Source organism: Corapipo altera, unplaced genomic scaffold (assembly GCF_003945725.1).
Source record: "Corapipo altera isolate COAL_440 unplaced genomic scaffold, ASM394572v1 0, whole genome shotgun sequence".
NCBI classification, from domain to species: domain Eukaryota; kingdom Metazoa; phylum Chordata; class Aves; order Passeriformes; family Pipridae; genus Corapipo; species Corapipo altera.
This window is the reverse complement of record NW_020884872.1, coordinates 69,316,154-69,333,686: the sequence shown is the minus strand read 5'-3', so window position 1 is coordinate 69,333,686 and position 17,533 is coordinate 69,316,154. Positions and strand designations below refer to the sequence as shown.

Genomic DNA, 17,533 nt, shown 5'->3' with positions numbered 1-17,533 from the left:
GTAAGGTGTTAATGCAGTTTTCCTGGAGGACTCTACATACGACCTATTGAATGTCTTTTTCTTTTTTTTTTTAAATTCAGTTCAACCAACACTGTCTTTTGCTCTGGCTGGCAAAGCATCTTATATCTGTCAATAGTGAATCTGTCATGCACGGTTTGGCCTCCAGCCTTTTAAAAGCTGAAATTTACTCTCTTGCTCAGTGAAGTTTATTCAGTATTGGATTGTTGATTTCATTTATTTATTTTTTATTTCAATTTTCTAGCAGTGCTAAATACCATGTCCTGGTCATGCATTCCCATTTTTTACTGAAAAATAAGTTTAAATACAAAAGAATTTTTTTCTTCTTGCTCACAATAAAAGGTAGTTTTATTTCCCTCCACGGAAAGTGCAGCAGTCTTCCAAGTTGTTGGTTTGATATAAAATTCTACTGGGATTATGATGAGAAAAGAAAGTCCTAAATACTTTGTGAGCATATAGTACTTAAACAATTTGAAAAACAACTGTTCTGCATTGCAAACTGTTCTCCTTTGCAGAATGTGGCCTCCTTTTGCTCTGATGCAGAAAGTAAATTGATGAATTTGCTACAAAGAAATCTCTTGCGTACACCCACTTTAACTAAAAGATCCGGCTTGGAAAGCCCCTCTCCTTCCTGTAACTTTGCAGAGGATAAAAGTTTGGTAAGCTTCTGTTAATTAATACTGTGTTTGTACTGGCAGTGCATGCAGTGAGGCTAGAAGTAAGTTCTGTACTGATGGTTGTGGTCAATGGTCCCACTTCTCAGTCCACTCCATCCATTCTCTTCAGGGCAATGCAAACTGATCAGACACTTTCTCTGGGCGGGTTTACTGTTATTCCCCAGGAGGAACTGAAAGACCATTCTTCCTCCCAGCAGTACATGACAACTTCCCCTTATGGCCTATGTTTCCACAGCATACTTAAATATTCTAAATTTTATGTGAGTAAATGAATCATCATTTCTCAATAGATAATTTATCACTTCCTTGGTCAACTGTGAAGATTACCTGATGTGAATGTCACTGGAAGGAAAAATCTTGATCTGTAAATTCTTCTTTTATGGCATTCTGCAGTTCCTATTTTTGTTGAGGGAATTTACCTCCTGGTCTTTTAACTAGATATTGTTTACTATTTCCAGTATTTAAAGGGGTAGAGGTATCACCTAGTAAATGTTTACATTTTATAGCAGTCTTGACAAAAACTGTTTTAAATAGTACTCAAGTTTCCCATGAAAGCTGCTGGAGGCAAGTTGTTTCTGATGTGGAGTACTGAGCAGTCAGAACAAAAACTTTCCCTGCCACTAGTTGTGATGGAGGGGGAAACACCCTGATGTGATTTCAGTTCCTGGGGACTAAATTTATGCATATAAGCCTAACCCTTTTCCATTTCAGAGAGAGTGCTAATACTTAATTCTGAAGGTTTAGTTTCTATTTGTTTATCAAATATTTTAACCAATTTAAAACAAATAAGACATGAAAAGTATTTTCAAGTTAGATGTGTGTTTGAATGATTTGCTGTGTAGCATCTGTCTTGTGTGTTTTGTTATCTTCAAGTTTTTTTATATCAGGATTTTTTTCCCCATTTTGTGGAAATAATTGAGGAAGCTAATGAAATGGAACATTCTATTCAACATCAAACTTCTTTCTTTTTAACTAGATCTCTACTAGAATCAAAATTAAGCATCCAAGCCCTTTGTCAACTATCACACCATATATGAAACTTGTCACACCAGGGTCAGCAAAAACACCTTCACCTGCTACAGTTAGTGAAGACCATCTCAAAAACACCAGAAAGAGAAAAGCTTTGGACTTTCTCAGTTGCATACCTGCCCCTCCACCACTGACACCAATATGTTCAGTAATTTCTCCATCTGTTAAAAAAGCATTCCAGCCCCCACGAAGTTTGGGTTTACAGTGTAGCAAGTCATCAAAAGAGACAGATCAGAATATTGGTCGTGTCATGCCCTGTAGAAAATTGAGAGAAACTGTCCATCTTCCTGAGAATGACCTGGTTGCTGATGAAGAACTGGCAATGATTAATACACAAGCACTCATGAATAATTTACCAGAAGAAAGGAAGATGAATTATGTAAATGAAAACAGCAATACAATAGCTAGTAATTTATCTGATGATCTTTCATCCAGAAGTAGTTCCAGGTCTACTGAGAAAGCAAATAACTCATCAAAAAGCAGTTCTGAAGTAGCTGAGACTCTTCAGAAGGACCCAAAGGAACCCGTGGACTCGTTACCAGCCCGCAGAGTGCTACAAAGACAAAAATCCCGAAAATGCTACTAAACACCCATGTACAGTTTTGTATATATTTCAAATTCAAATTATTTTTACATCTTTGTACATTAAATCTGGAATCTGTTTAATAAAGCTGTATCTCAAAAACAGACTCATGAAATAACATTTCATCTGCAAAACAGTCTGAAGAAATTATACACTTCTCACAAATATGTACTGTACAATAACATCAGTATGACTGAGGGTTTTATGACATTTTATAAGCCATTGTTTGGATTCTGATGTATTCTTAAATTACAGCAGGATCTTTGTTTCAGTCTAAAGCAATCAGTTTTGTTTCCCTCTGCAGCATTAGAGTAGTTGTTTGGCTATCAGAAGAACAGGGCAAAATAGTTCTCTTATTTTTACTGTACAGAACATTTTAATTCTGAAATGTTGCTCTGTGTAATTAGGGTCTGTTCTTGTACTTTCCTCTTCACTTTCCATATAGCACTAAAAAAGGTTTAGAGAACAGCTATGATTTACAGCAAAATGCCACACAAAGGTGTTAGTGATAAATCTTTAGTCAGTGTTTCTGAGCTACTCCTCAAAGAAGCACTTGAGGCCACAACGTCATGAAAGATAATCAGATCTTTCTTTGATTTTATCGCAAGATCTTTCTGCTGGGGATGAGATAGTGCTTGAATTCATTATTTTGTTCTCATTAATTTCAACAAGTTAAGCTCAGAACTGGAATTTCTCCATTGGAGAGGGAAATAGTCCTGCTGGACCAGCTGCCACCTCCACATTTCAAATAGCTGCTTGTTAGGTTGCCCTTTGCCCTGCTGCTTCCCACCAGGCATGGTTCAAAGGAGGGAGGATGTTTCAGAACTGAGACCACCAGCTCCCACTCAGCAACCCTTCAAGGGTCCTGTGCTGTTCACCTGGCTCAAGTGCAGGACTGGAGAACTATAATGGGCTGACACGAGCTCGCTGGTAGTTCTGTAAACTTCCCTGGAATACTGCAGAGCCGGAGTCCCTGGGCCCCCAGTTCAGAATTGTTCGTAATGATGATGCTTAAAGCTTTAATGCATTTTGAGTAGAAAATCTTGTACATCTATTGTGTCCTGAAGACAGCTTGACTTTTGCATAGAGACAACATTATACCTCTCAGACTTCTCTGCTAAATTGCTAGATGAATCACAGTTATACCCATATTCCCTAATGTCAAATGGGAGCTGTCTTCATTTCCTCCTGCAAAATACCTCACCACTGTCTGTTCTATAGGCACTGCTTAATAATCCACACCTATGTAAAAAAAATTGAAAAGTGGAGTTTTAAAAATGTTTCACAAGGCTTCTTGACAAGGACATAATCATCAGAATATAACAGTATGGATAAAACCACAGCAAGATAGTTTCTTTTCCCACTCATCCATCAGTCTGGCTTCTCAGCATTCAGTGGCTGAAGAGGTTGATTTCTCCCCTTAGCAAAAACAGGTTTTTCCTCCTTTCTTAAGTCATTATGAGTTAGTTTGTGTATTTGATAGCCTTGTGTTTCAGCTGTACAGACCTAGTCCTGTAGCCCAGTTCCTACTTAGATGGATTTTCCTGGTGGAAGAGAGATGAGAGGGAGTACAGTTTGTACTGGGGACAGTGCTCTTAGATTGGTCACATAGAGCTGTGAGATCACAGACTAATGCCATTTAAAGATTTGTAAGAAAGAAAAGTAATTTAGAAATGTAGTAGAAAAACACAAACAGTTTGGAAAAAATTTAAAACTAGAGACTTTTATACCCTGATAATTAAAACACACCAAGGAATCACCTCTTCAGTTAAATGTCATGTTGTTTGTACGTGTCATGTGAGGTCTTCTCCTTGAGAAGTCTGAAAGAGGATTGGAATGGGTATCCATGCCATAAGATGCATTTGGTCCACTGTAGCTTCCCTCATCTCTGCTTGGTTTTTCAGAGTGAAGAACACTGTGGAAGGTAACATTGTGCTCGTATTGTTCTTTCATCTGTTGTATCTTTTCCCGAGGGACATGATGAATATTTCTTCTGTAGAGTCAAAATTAACAGAAAATACAAGTATTTAGCTGCCCATGTATTAGAAGTTATCTTCAGCTTGCTAAGGTGCCTGATAGGTTGTCCTAAATAGGACAATGGTTCATGTCTCCACTGATCTATTTCTAGCCTGTTTTTGACAAATTGTTGTTTACTTTTACCAAGTTCTTAAGAATATTATTGTGACTGCTGAAAAATGTCACACCAGTATTTTTTTGGGCAGCCAGGACATAAGAAGTTGACAAATATTTTGAAATGAAAGTTATGTAGAAGACCTGTGTAGTATTTTATTGAGGATTGCTGGGTTTTAGCACTAACAGCTTGTTAGCCTCAGGGTGAGCTTCGGTACATCTGGAGAAATGCAGACAAGCACTGTAACCAACACAGACACTGATTTATCAGCAAATACAGAGGTCAGAAAATGTTGTTGCTTTGAGTACAAGTAGTAAAAAAATCATACATGATGTAGCTCAGGCTCCAGGGCAGATTTGTAAATGACAGGTTTGAGAGGGAGGGGAACACAATGCTCAAACATGCAGGGACTTCTGGATAGAGTAGAAACAGTAATCACGGTCTCTCCACAACTTAGTGGGAGTTGTTTTTGCAAAGACCACCAGGAATTTCTGTTTGTCTGTGAGTTTGCAAACCCTGAATATCTAAGGCACAGTTTGTGATCTAGAATGTACGTTTATCCTGCATCCATATTTTCAAAACCTTGTGTTGTGCAAATGCTGCACTGCTCAACATGTCCCTGCAGCTGTCCCTGAACCATTTACCACAGACCTTCTCCAAAACTGGGTGTATTTGAATTAGTTTTACAGTGCTGCTGTAAAAAGCTGATTTGTTTCAAATATTTAATAACACAAAATGCAAGTTATTGAATTACTCAGCCTACAATGAATGATTAAATTCTGCCTCTGCAGTGATGCCCTTCAAGTGGCTGGTGCTGGTGAAGCAAGAGCTGACATAGTTAAGGATGTTGCTGTTCTCAGCCCCGAGCCATCATCTGCCATGTCCTGCCTCACCCCAGAGCCACGAGTGCTCTGGGCCATGGCCCTCTGCCGTTTGTCTCCATCAGACACAGAAAGGAGCAGTGCTAACTTTTGACTAGAGTTCCTAGCTGGCACAAAACAAATACATCCATTGGAATGAAGCACCCATGTCTCGTTTTCTTGCAATAACGAGTAAGTTAGCGTGTGTTTAGCTTCTGGGTTTGACAGACAGTTCACTGAGGTATACTTTACATTAGACTGGATAAAGGCTAGGAAATTAGCCTACGTGAATTTTTTTCATTGATATAACCATTAACACTGCAGTCACTAATCAAACTAACATACTTAGAGACACATTTGGCTGCCTCTAAATCCTACTACACAGAGTTGATACATTCACTGTATCCCATGTGTGTGTGAGACCTTTACAAAGATCCTCTAGAACCTGGTTTCTTAGCCACACTCAGTGTATCATCCCTGCACGCTATAGCAAGCCAATATTTGTTATGGTTAAATTTTAAGAATAGAAGCCTGAAAATTGTCTCTAGTGCTTAGATACAATTTTGTGTCAAACATAAAGACTGCTGTTCAAAATACAGAATGAAAATTTGGTTTTCTGCCCCAAGAAGCCTGCAGCATAAAGAGGCCTTGTTGCTTTTACTACTGCCTGTCTCACTGCAGCACAGTCAGGCCTTTTCAGGGCTGAATTTACTACAGACCGGGTATTCGGTACCAGAAAGTTTCCACAACAATCCTTCTGTTGTCATTAACTAGGCTACATTTTAGGGTATGTGAAGAGGAAGAAGACTGTCCTTTATCAGGACACATCTACAAAATGAGAAGCTGTCTGCAATATCAAAGAGAAAAATATGTACCTTGTCAGTTCTTGAACATTGAACTTCCAGGGTGTATTTGGTTCTTGGAATGTAACTTCATATCTATTTTCACGTGCCTGAAGGACACAGAAGTTTTAGCTGTGTGGCTGCCGAGCTCAGGAATTGCCAATCTTCTACACCCCCTGAGATTTTACCAGGCTAAGAGATGTTATCTGTGATATGTACCAGAAGCCAGAAAGAGGCTGATAACCGTGACTGCCATCACGGTGCCAGTCTGAGTCCCAGCTAGTTCATTTCCTTCTACATGAAGGGATTTGGGTTTCCCGGCAAAACTTGCCTCAGCCTTGCCCCCAGTCCCCATCCCCCATGGCAACAGCATCTTGGCACTTAATCTCTCTGAAGTCACTGATGGTTCAAGAGCTACAGGTTGACCATGCCAGTCTGGAGTTTCTGGAAAGGTGAGGTCAACATCTATCAGTCATGTTATTCCCAGCCATTGAGTCTACAGTACTCCATTTTTTTCAAGGTAAAAGGAACATATTTGTGTGTGTGTATATATATGTACATACACACACAAAACCCCCCATACATGTACATATATATGTATTAAATACAGTTATTGATTACTTTTGAGTTGGGCAAGGAGGCAGGGAAATCTATTGACCTTTTTACATCTTGCCCACCTCTGTCTGTGCCCTCTACTTCCTTCTTATTCACCCACAAGCATTCGCAGCTCCTGCTAGAGTTGTGAGGCTTTCCAGCACCCACTATTATTCCTGCCTCTTTTGTGCTAAGCAATACTTAGACCCAAAATTCTTAACTGACAACACCATAACCCACGAAGAGAAGCACAAGTTTAATGTTAGCAGACAGGCCACACTATGCAACTGTACTAAAAATATTGCCATCTCTGCCAGAACTACTGACAAGAGATATCAATGCATCTTCAAAGACTCTGTGTGGTGCATTTTTCACAACTTATTAACTAAAATTGTAAGTCGTATCTTGGTATATTTGTCAACAAACAATTGACAGAACTGTTCAATTCATGTCACTACCAGGGAAAGGGATGACATCCTGATGACCAAGAAGTAACAGGGGAGATTCAAAGGCTGTTAATCTTTTCAAGCCATTTTGCCTTCACTGAGTTATAGAGTTGACTAGCTAAAACAACTACACTGGCACCTCTGCCCCTACTTTGTCATAATATCCACAATATCCACTACAATTAGAGAACAATGGGGAAAGTGAAGTAATTATTTTTAGCCATGTTAAGAACCCTTTCAGCCAGATCACCTTGTAAATGTCATAGCTGAGCATATAAAAGCAATAAATCAGAGATTTCCCTACCATTATCACATACGGCTTCATTTCCCAAGCATGGATGTTGGTATTGTCAATAATAACCGGGCTTTTCCCATTCTTCATTGCTTTGCGTGCTGCAATGTAACACATTAAGTAAAAAGTGCATAAAATAACAGACTGATCCAGGCCTTACTAGCCCCAACGTGTCCTTTCTTGCCCACGGCTCACATACTTGTTTCCCCACCAGACTTGGGTTTGCAGCCACCACCTAAACGGGAGCCAAGGTCAGTGCCCAGCTGGAGCTCTCCCAGAGGAGGTGGTGCAGCTGCTGGCTATGCTGTGTACCACCATCTGAAGCTCCTGTAGAACATACTTGGAACAGCTAAAAATTACTGTTGTTTGCAGAAGATATCATCTCAAAGTATGTTTGTCATTGCCAAAATTTCCTTCACAACGCAGCCACAAAAGCATGTTACATTGTTATCTCTGAAGTAGAGACCTGGGTTGTTCAATTCTCAAACTCATAACTCAGTTTCTGAGTTTTCCTCCTGTCACTACCTCTCCACCCTGTAACACCCCCTTCCAGGTCAGGACAGACATCTAAATAGTTCAAGTCATAAGGCTGAGGTGCCTACAGCTGCAGAGAGCAGCTGCTGAGCTGGTATCTGTATGGCACCTGCTCTTACCAAGTTTCAGCAGTGCTTCCCTAACAGTCACTGCTTTACTTTCTAAAATAACATCTATCAACCTCAGCAGTTTTCATTTACGAATTTCTCTCTATTAAGTCAGAAGAAATAAAATCAGAAGTGGTAAATGTATTTTTTCAACCAATACCCCATGAACTGCAGTGTATGACATCACTTTGAGATATTTTATTTTGGGGGCTAAGTTTAAAGACAGACTGCACAACCCCTGGATGAAGTTCAGTCACCTCTTTTTTGGTTCCACTTGTGTGCATCCTCTAGGAAGTCAGGCTCAAACATGTATACACCATTTTCAATGAAGAAGTCATCAGTACTAAGAACTACGGCACTGGGATTGTCACGTTTCAGTTGTCTGCAGAAAAAAAAAGATGAAGGATTAGTATATGGTAACACATGCCTTTAACAGAGACCATTAAATCAAGAGCCATTTGAATGCTCTGCAAATATGCACAGTGCTTCATTTGAAAAATTCCAGCTTGGAAGGATCTGAAAACACTGCAATCAGTAGATGGACACATAGGAGGAAATAAATGGAGCTTGAAGGCATGGCCTTGATTTCTTTAATTCAGCAAAGAAATCTAAACGGGACTACCAACATCCAAGTATTTAATGATATTAATATAATCAGTCTTCCTTCTGAGTTATCCGAGAATTTTCTGAGTTGTCTGAGGACACAGTATTGTAAAGACAAAAAAAAACCCCAACAATTCAAACCTGCTTATCCCATGGAAGTTGGTGTCAAAAGACAATTTGACCATGGGAATTTTTCAACTAAGATTTCAGAAGATAAGGAGGAAGGATTTGTCATTTAGTTAAGATGGCCAAGAGTACCATCAGTTTGGGGTTTTTTTAGCTAGAAAGCAGATAGCACTTTTTATTTTATTTATTATTTGCAAACAAATATCTGAATGATAAGTCAATATTTTGTGTTATTTGTTGCAGTTTTATAGTTTTTGTACTTAATCTTCCTCTTGTAGAATTGAGTCATTTTTATATTTTTTCAGCTTTTAAATGTGTTTTTATAAATTAATCTGAATTGCCAGATTGGCTATAGATCCATAAAACAGACCACTGTGGTCAGTGGCACAGGGCAAACCCCCTTCCCTTCGCACTGATGTGTGTCCCACAGCGATGCTCCTGCAGACCTGGGATGCTGTAAACTCACCATCTGCCTCAAAGGCTGTGACTGGCTCTAGGAGGTGGAAGTGCTGGCTTGTGAGGTGGTTTAAACATGAAGCATTCCTCTGCCAAATCCTTAGAGAGCATAAAAAAATCTTAATATGAAATTGTATTCCCATTTTTCTATAATCCAAATTTTTTTGTGTCCACAGACAGAACTGTCTATTTTTTTTCAGTCACAGAAGTGCTGGGGGAGGAGGGAGTCTCTGCAAGAAGTCAGGGACAGCCTATGGCATCATCTCTCTAATCTATGTCTCCCTAAGGCCCAAACTGTCTCAGCAAAAGAGAGGTCAACCAAGAAACCTTGTGGCTCTCAGACTTGAATGCTGCTGCCCTGCTATCTCACATCTCACATGGTCTCCAGTCCCTGTGACTCATTTCAGCTTCCCTAATAAAATGCTTTTCTTCCATCCCCACAAGCTGTAAAACAACTATTTCTCCATGTCTTATCTACATGAGCAACAGCAAGGGAAAAGGTGCCTTCAGGTTATCAGCAAAAAAACAGACACACAGAAAGAAAAAGCTTAATTCTTTCATCTAGCTCTGTCCTAACCATTTACTTACCAGTTTTACCCTAATCTGCCTGCAAGCAGCAATTCTTCACTAGGATTGTGGGTTCCATTTAGCTGAATAAAGGTCAGCTTCTGACTTTGCTCAGTCTCCACTGTAACTCCTACCATCTGCTGATTAATTGATATTATTTTGCGGTAACAACCCTCCCAGAGAATAGAGGCTCACTGCTGACCGACAGCCAGGACTGGGCTGTGCCCACTGTTAAGTGTCATTTAGCACCTACATGTTGTTATCTTCTAGCTCCAAAGACACGCTTTAATTGCATAATTACTCTGGACAAGAAGATTTAAGAAAAGTCATGCTTCAAACTGTTAGCAAACAGTCAAGTTATATCTGCTTTCATTTTGGTCCTAGGCAAAGAATTCTTACCATGAAAAGCTTGTCAACACCTAATGCTTATCTGGTTACTCCTGTGCTGAGAAACTGATATATTCAGCTCTCACTTCGATTCAGCACCTCACCTTTCTCACTGCTTTACCCATTGCAATTTCTTCTCTAAAAAAAAGCTTGCTAAAATGCCTGTCATCTCTTTAGCTACTAATAGGCACATAAAATTGTACACATACATAAAAGATCTCAAGACTATTTTTTCTTGCTCAGTATATCTTTTAAACATGTTCTCAAACAGTGAGAAATTTTAAAATCATTTTCTTAGTACATACTTTACTGAATTTTCAACACATATATGCACACTCACATGAGAGTTTTGATATTAACCCTTAAGCAATCTAAACTGTATGTGATTATCTGTAAACTCAGTCTAACTACCCTGATACTGATAATAAAGTAAATAAAACTTGCGTGTCAAAGGAGGAAAAATATGGCACAAAATATCCTAAGAGCCATAAATTACTTTCTCATTTGCTATATTCATACCAAACAAGCTCCTACTAACAGCAACATAAGAAAACATTAAGTGGGAAAAAGGTGTTTTACCTTCTGCTTATTTTGCTGGTTTTAACTTTTAGCTTTCTAAAACAACCAGTCACTGAAGTTTACCACCATTTCTGTAATCCCCTCCCTATTGCCCATAAAGTTGACAAAAATCCTGTTTCTTCTGTCCCTTATAATTTCAAAAGGCACCCAAGCCTCTTTAATGTGTTTCTTAAGAAATATGCCTTGTACAATCTTCACAGGACTGCAAGGTGGTTTAGAAGACAGGTTTGCATAATCACACCAGGCTCCTAATCACTGTATGCAATTAAAATGCCTGTATTTTAGAAAAATATTCACTAGCTATGCAAAATGGGAGGGCTTGTGACCACTGTTATTAATGCATAAGTCTTGAACAGCCTCATGTAAAAAGAAATTACCCGTTGCTGTCGGATCAGTAAGCATAAGGCATACTAAAGAGGAAAAGAAGAATGGAATCCCTTTGCAAGATCAAAGGATACATAGGAGCTATATTAGCATTTTACGAAGAAACCACTGAACTTGAAGCACTGTGTTGTGACAAGCAGCATCTGTCAAAGGTTCCGTATTAATTTGGGAAATGTAATTACACAGTGATTGCACAATCTCTCCATCTTGCTGCAGTGGATACAGAATGTGGTACGCTCTATATCTTGCTAAAGAAAAGTTTGCTGCTGTTTCAGAAAATACAAGGGAAAAGAAAGTAAGAAGAGCACGGGGGATGTTTCCTCTGCTCGCAACAGATCTCTTCAACCCCTTTCTACCCTTTCTGCACAGTGAAGCAGTACTGAGTCTCATTAGACTGGCCGATACAGTTGAGGAAAAAAAAACTTTCAGATGCTTCACTTCTTCAGCTCTGACACAACAGTGGCAAACCTCATGATCTACAGCAGGGCCTGGGAACTCATAAAGACCTTGGAAATATGAAGCTGCAGAGACAGAAGCTTCACTGCCTGCCCACACCAACCCCTCTGGCAGCCCAGGTAGCAACAATGCTTCTAAACAACACAGTGCCTTGGCTGGTGTTGGTGGACACTCATCTGCTGTCTCTCCCTGGCCACATTTACGATGGCTGCTGAGATCAAAAAAGGAGACTCTTTCTGTTGAAAATACAGCTTTGTTTCTGTTTGACCACAGTAGCACTGTAACAGCTGCCCCACTGAAGAGACAGGTGGGTTAAAGGCGTCTCCTGTGTTATTCATCTGAAGATGTGTTCCCAGGATTTATAACATTTTTGAAGTCCCTTTTTTCCCTAAAGAGCATCTTCAGTGCTTTCAAACAATTATTTCATATTCTAACTGTAACAATTTTATAATAATTATTTTATATATAATTTTATAATAATGTAAACAAAAATAATCATTGGAGATAAAAAAATTCCATAACTGTATTCCATAGGCTCTCATGCTTTTTCATCAGAAAATTTGAAAATAAATTTCTGATTTGAGTCTGGTAAGCAGATTGGAAGGAACATTATCAGAAGGCAGAAGGATGCTACATCAGGCAGATCTCAGAGCCAGTATATTCTCATACACCTTCCAATGTCCTGGAGACCAGAACATATACATACTGATACCACATGCAACCACTTGCTCTGGTCACTCTTCCCAACACGTTATGTTGCATTCTGTGGCATTTAAAACGTGTTTAAAAGCTTTTTGTTTCAGCAGAAAAGCAGAACTGTGAGATCTGGTGCACATGCTCAGCATTATCACCTGTCTACAGTGTTTGAACAATTTCTAGTGCCCGGAGGACTTTGCCCAAATGGAGCCAGTCAGGTGCTGCTTGTAAAGCACAGACACGCCTTTGTGTCTCACCCATGGGGGCTCAAGCCATGGCTCCATTTTGTAAAGAAACAGGATGATATTATATTTGATCAACACATTCAGGAGACTCACCTGAAGTGGTTTTATACAAGGGGAATGTTTACAATAGCAATGCTGTCTGGAAGCAGGAGTTGCAGAGCTGAAGTCCATGAACCTGTCAGAGCTGCAGCTCTGCAACGGGGTCAGGTGCTGGTCAGGGTCGGGTGCTGGTTACATGTCAGGCCAGGACTGGAGGTGCTGGGATGAACCAGGCAATGGCAGCAGGGAGAACTGGACAAAACGTGGATTACGCCACGCAGTGATGCCTCAGTGCCAGTACATTTTTTCCCTTCTGTTCTGGAAGATTGCTCCCTTTGTGGTTCATAAGGGAGTACAAGAACAACCTCATTTTGAGCTATAAATCCAGCAGTGGCTGAAAAGTTACATGTTTGATCACGCCCAGGTTAATGCTTGAGTTAAACTGCTAGATAAAGGCTTACATGTAAGTTGAGCTGTGCAGCACAGCAATGTATTATAGAAGAACTGGAAGTGCACCTATCATGCAATAAAGAGCTTGCTGGGGAAGCAGGTATGAGCTTGTATGCAGCTCATTTTACTTTTTGGAGCCATTTTTGGAAGCTATACCTGCTACTGAACCTCAGTTAACTGTTTTCTCAGTAGTTGCCTCAGTTTGATCATAAAACCTGTATTGTGAAGTCAAGGACAATGTGTTCAGGAGGAGTGTGTCACACCTGCCTGATGGAGACTGCTGGAGATGTGACTCCAGCTGCCCTTTCTCCTATTGTCTTCTGCTGGTGTGGTGAACAGTTACAGCAAGGTGGTTGGGGTCACCCAAAATATGTGGTTCAGGGAAGGATATTCTTAACAGTGAAGCAACTGGAAAGTTTTGGAGCTTGGTGGTGAGCAGACTAACTCCTCATTCTTCAATAATCGCAAGTGGATCCTTTTTTGTCTTTATTAGAAATGCAAAACCAGACCTGAACTGATCCATGCCGATGTCAGGCTGCTCTGAGCTGGGAGAACAACTGGGGTTAGGAAATCATTTTAATGAAGATGCTGTATCTAAATCTTACAAAGCTGTGTCCAAACTGAGCTCAGTAACACCGAAAAGTCAGGGAAACAAGTCATGGATCTGAGTTTGTTCCTTAAGATTTTGTGATGAACTGAAAAGGGGCCTTTCTCCCGGAGCTATGGCTGGGCTGTGATATCACCAGTGCACAGTTTGTGACTTCTGAGCACTGTAAAGATCTACTGGTTGTAATTGAAATGCTGGCTGATATGAAAAATTAATGAAGGAAGGAAGTGTGTATGAAAGCATCAGAAGAAACAACAGAGCAAAGCCTAAAACAATGGTACACACTGACAGCCAAGAACACCATTTACAGCAATAAATCTGGGAAAGGTGCTGCTTACACATACCCCCCCCCCTCTCCAAGGCCAGCACTCAGCTGAGGCCCAGCACCAGGGCCACCTTGCTGGAAGACTCATGCTCTGAGAGCAGGAGCATGGCCAGCAGGTCATATCAGCCCATACACACCTGCCTCCTTCCTCTCATTCCAGAAGTAGCACGGAGCCTGAAAAGACACCCAAAATGGGAAAACTAAAATAATGGGGAAAAAAATTCCCAACAACTAAGATTCATGAAGCACCAACTAAGCTGAATTTGGAGGCAAAACGATGGCAGCCATAGAAGCTGCTGGTTGCGAGATGGCACACCAGACCTGACCAAAACTCACCCTGTCACTACCAACTGAGAGCAATCCAGCAGAGGAAGCAAGGACAGGACAGGTGAAGGCCCTTGACTGCTCTGATTTTGGGCAGACCACCTGTGCACATGCATCTTGGTGCCTGCAGGTATTTAGCTGTGATACTGTGAGTAAAATCTGATAAAATAAATTTGAATCCACAAAACGAGTTTCTGGAGGGCTTTTGCAAGTAAACAAACCTTCCTCCTCCAGTAGGATCTTACAATGACCTTTGTTGCTGTCATTTTCTGCAAACATTGCCTTGCTTGGCACATTGCATTTACCAACACCACAAGCTACACAGTGTGGGAATAACAAAAAAAGTTTTTGGGAACAGTCCTTCCATATCTGGTCACAGTTAATGGAGAGGTATTAAATGTTGCTCTAATGGCTGTCCTTCAATCTGTGTACTTCTGAACAGCTAAATGCAATGATACGATTAACAGGGGCTGGAAACAGAGTAAGATACTCAAACATTCATCTCACAGGGAATTAAAACAATACTTACACCTGATTTTGTAATTCTGTCATTAATAATTAACCTTGCGTTTTGACCTAAAAAATACAAGTAGGTCAGTTACCTGTGCTGCCTGAGAATATGGCCCCAAACCATTACGTTCTTACTTTGCTATGAGAAGACCCAACCCCTCTGAAGGAGCAGGCCTGAACTTACACAGCCTTACACTTACAGGAAAGACGTGCATTTTGGGTGTGAGTAAAACACAGCATTTGGCCGTTTATAAAATAACTTCACTTGCCAAAGTGCAGTGAGGCAGAAGGCCCAGTGTGACAGGGAAGTACTGCACTGAGAAGAGCCCATGATCCCAGCATGGGTTCCTCACCACAGCAGAGTAACAACACAGTGAATGTTCCTCTTCTGATAGAGAGTGGGTGGCACTGGGAGCTGTGTGATACCAGACTGTGAGATTTTGTGATACAATATTACAGCTACACAGTGTCATGCTGACTGCAGTGCTGTATCCCAGTACTCCACACTGGGTTCTTCCACCTATTTTTAATCAGTCTTTGAGCTGTCAGAGAGTGGACTGGTCTCCTCTGCCCATTTTACACAGCCCTACAGCTCTGACCAGGAGCATAGGACATCACAAAACCAGAAGTCAGAGTTGTCAATTTTCAGTCAGAGAGGGGGAGTGCTTTACTGTGTTTGTGATTAACCGAAAAAAGTGCCCAAACCAAAAAAACCCAGAACAAAAAAAATACCAAAGAAAAAAGCCCCACCACCAACCAATCTGACGCTTTTTAGAAAAGAAACAACAACAACCACCTGGGTCGGAGTGTTCAGTCCAACTTCCTAGAAGTTTCCCTGCAGCACGCTCGCTGGGAACAGCAGCACCCACGGTCCCACGGGCAGGACACCCAGACCAGCCACAGGTACCAGGAGCAGCGCAGCCTGGAGCGGGCCTGGAGCTGGGATGCGGAGGGTTTCGAGCGGCTGCCACCAGTCAAGGCTCTCGCTTTCCCCCGAGCCCCCAGACCAGCCCCGGTGCCCCTGCGGGGTCTGCAGCGAGCGCGGTCCGGGCGGGCACACGGCTCCCGAAGCACTGCCCGGCTCGGCCCCTGCGGCTGCTCCGCTCCTGCCCCCGCAACCGCACCCGATACCCTGCGGTGGGGCCGGGCGGCGGCCGGAGCCAGGGCGGGGGACACTCTTACCTGGCCAGGGTGCTCTTCCCGGCGCCCGGCAGCCCCCGCAGCAGCACCAGCCTCCCGCCGCCGCGGCCCCGCTGGGGCCCCAGGCTGAGCCCCCCGAGGGCGCGGAGCAGCCGCTCGTCCATTGCCGCGGCCCCGGGCCCGGCGGGGAGCGGGGTCGGGGCCGGCCCAGGACTGGGGGCCCGTGGCAGCCGCTCCCCCTCCCGACCCTCGCCCCGGCCCCGGCGCCGCGTCCCACGGCCCCCGCGGGCGGGCGGGAACCCGCGTCCCTCCATGGCCCGGGCGCCAGAGCCTCTGCCCCGTGAAATCGAAAGCTGCCTTAAGGAGAGAGAGAGACAGGCGAGGACGGGCATCTGCGGCTCGTACCGCCGAACTCTCAGCTGCGGCACTCGCTTTCGACCCGGAACTTTAGCCCAGAGATACCATCTTTGATTAATTAAAATCAGGATTAATCTCCAAATTCTCAAAGGCAGGAGAACACAAGCCAGCGCCGAAAGTGTTCAAGCCCATGTGCTGCCTGTACGTACTGAGAACTACAGGGCGGGCCTGAGAGGGAATCATCAAGGGGATGTAGCTAAACAACCACCCTGCACCGCACGGATGACCCTGTGCATCACGCTCAGTACACTACCCTAATTCTTTTTTTTTTTTTTTAAAAACATATTATCACATGAGAAAGTAAAGGAAGTTTAACAAGATTTATTTCCTCTGAAGAAAACCTGATCTGCATTAATTCGATCACTACAGAAGCAAAAGAAATTATAGTTTCTAGTAAACCCAAAAATAGTTGGTGTGGTACCACACTCTCCCTCTTAGAACCACACACAGCATCAATCCCAGCATGGCTAGAAGCCAGCCTCAGCTATGCCACAGGGACACAATGCCACCAAACCTCAAGGCTGAAGCCTTAGGTTCTGACGTTTGCCAATAGTGCTAAGGAGAGGGTTCACATACAGGGAGAAAGCTTAGCTCCCAGGTACATGGCACACAAACGCTAACTGAAGCTGAAGCAAGTAGGGAAAAAAGTGGCAGGAAAAAAGATACATAAAATTTGAAATTCATAGATACTGCGGAGGGGAGAGTTAAAGTAAACTTAAATTGGCAACAACCTCCTAGGAGGCATAACATGATTTGTGCATATTAGAATACTGCGAGATTTTGAAAACTGTTTTTATTTTAAGCCTTCTGTAAGGTCATTATCCAGTAAGAGAAAATAAAGGCATTCAGATTTCTGTCTCAGTAAAAGGAAGCAGGAAGACAGGATTAATCCTTGAGTGACATTTTCTTGAAATCAAACTAACTTTTCTGCTGCCAGTGGTACCTCAGTTAAGTCTGAAGCTGCAGTTAGCCCTGGCATGAATTACCTTCCACCTCCCCATTACATTTTGTATAATGTTCTGCTGGTAGGAGAGCAGCACACTCCCAGCTAAGGAAATGTACTTGGCAAATGTATTAAGACAGTGTGGCCAGTAAATTTCACCAATGGT

At 42.0% G+C, this 17,533-nt stretch overlaps 2 protein-coding genes across 5 annotated transcripts in view; one reads left to right on the top strand and one right to left on the bottom strand.

Annotated features, from left to right (window-relative positions):
- The window catches only part of BRCA2 (BRCA2, DNA repair associated), a 37,901-nt gene extending 35,490 nt beyond the window's left edge, over positions 1-2,411 (top strand). For all 4 annotated transcript variants that reach the window (XM_027651274.1, XM_027651265.1, XM_027651285.1 and 1 more), the window contains exons 26-27: positions 534-677; positions 1,672-2,411. In XM_027651274.1, coding sequence (XP_027507075.1) covers positions 534-677; positions 1,672-2,310 — 783 coding nt within the window. In that variant the 3' untranslated portion in view covers positions 2,311-2,411. The remainder of the gene's footprint in view (positions 1-533; positions 678-1,671) is intronic.
- On the bottom strand, positions 2,366-16,171 carry N4BP2L1 (NEDD4 binding protein 2 like 1). Its single transcript, XM_027651318.1, has 5 exons — positions 16,050-16,171; positions 8,371-8,495; positions 7,485-7,573; positions 6,174-6,250; positions 2,366-4,300 (listed from the first exon to the last, which is right to left on the bottom strand). The coding sequence occupies exons 1-5, from the start codon at positions 16,169-16,171 to the stop codon at positions 4,072-4,074; spliced, it is 642 nt and encodes a 213-aa protein (XP_027507119.1). The 3' UTR covers positions 2,366-4,071.
- Positions 16,172-17,533: the final 1,362 nt, after the last annotated feature.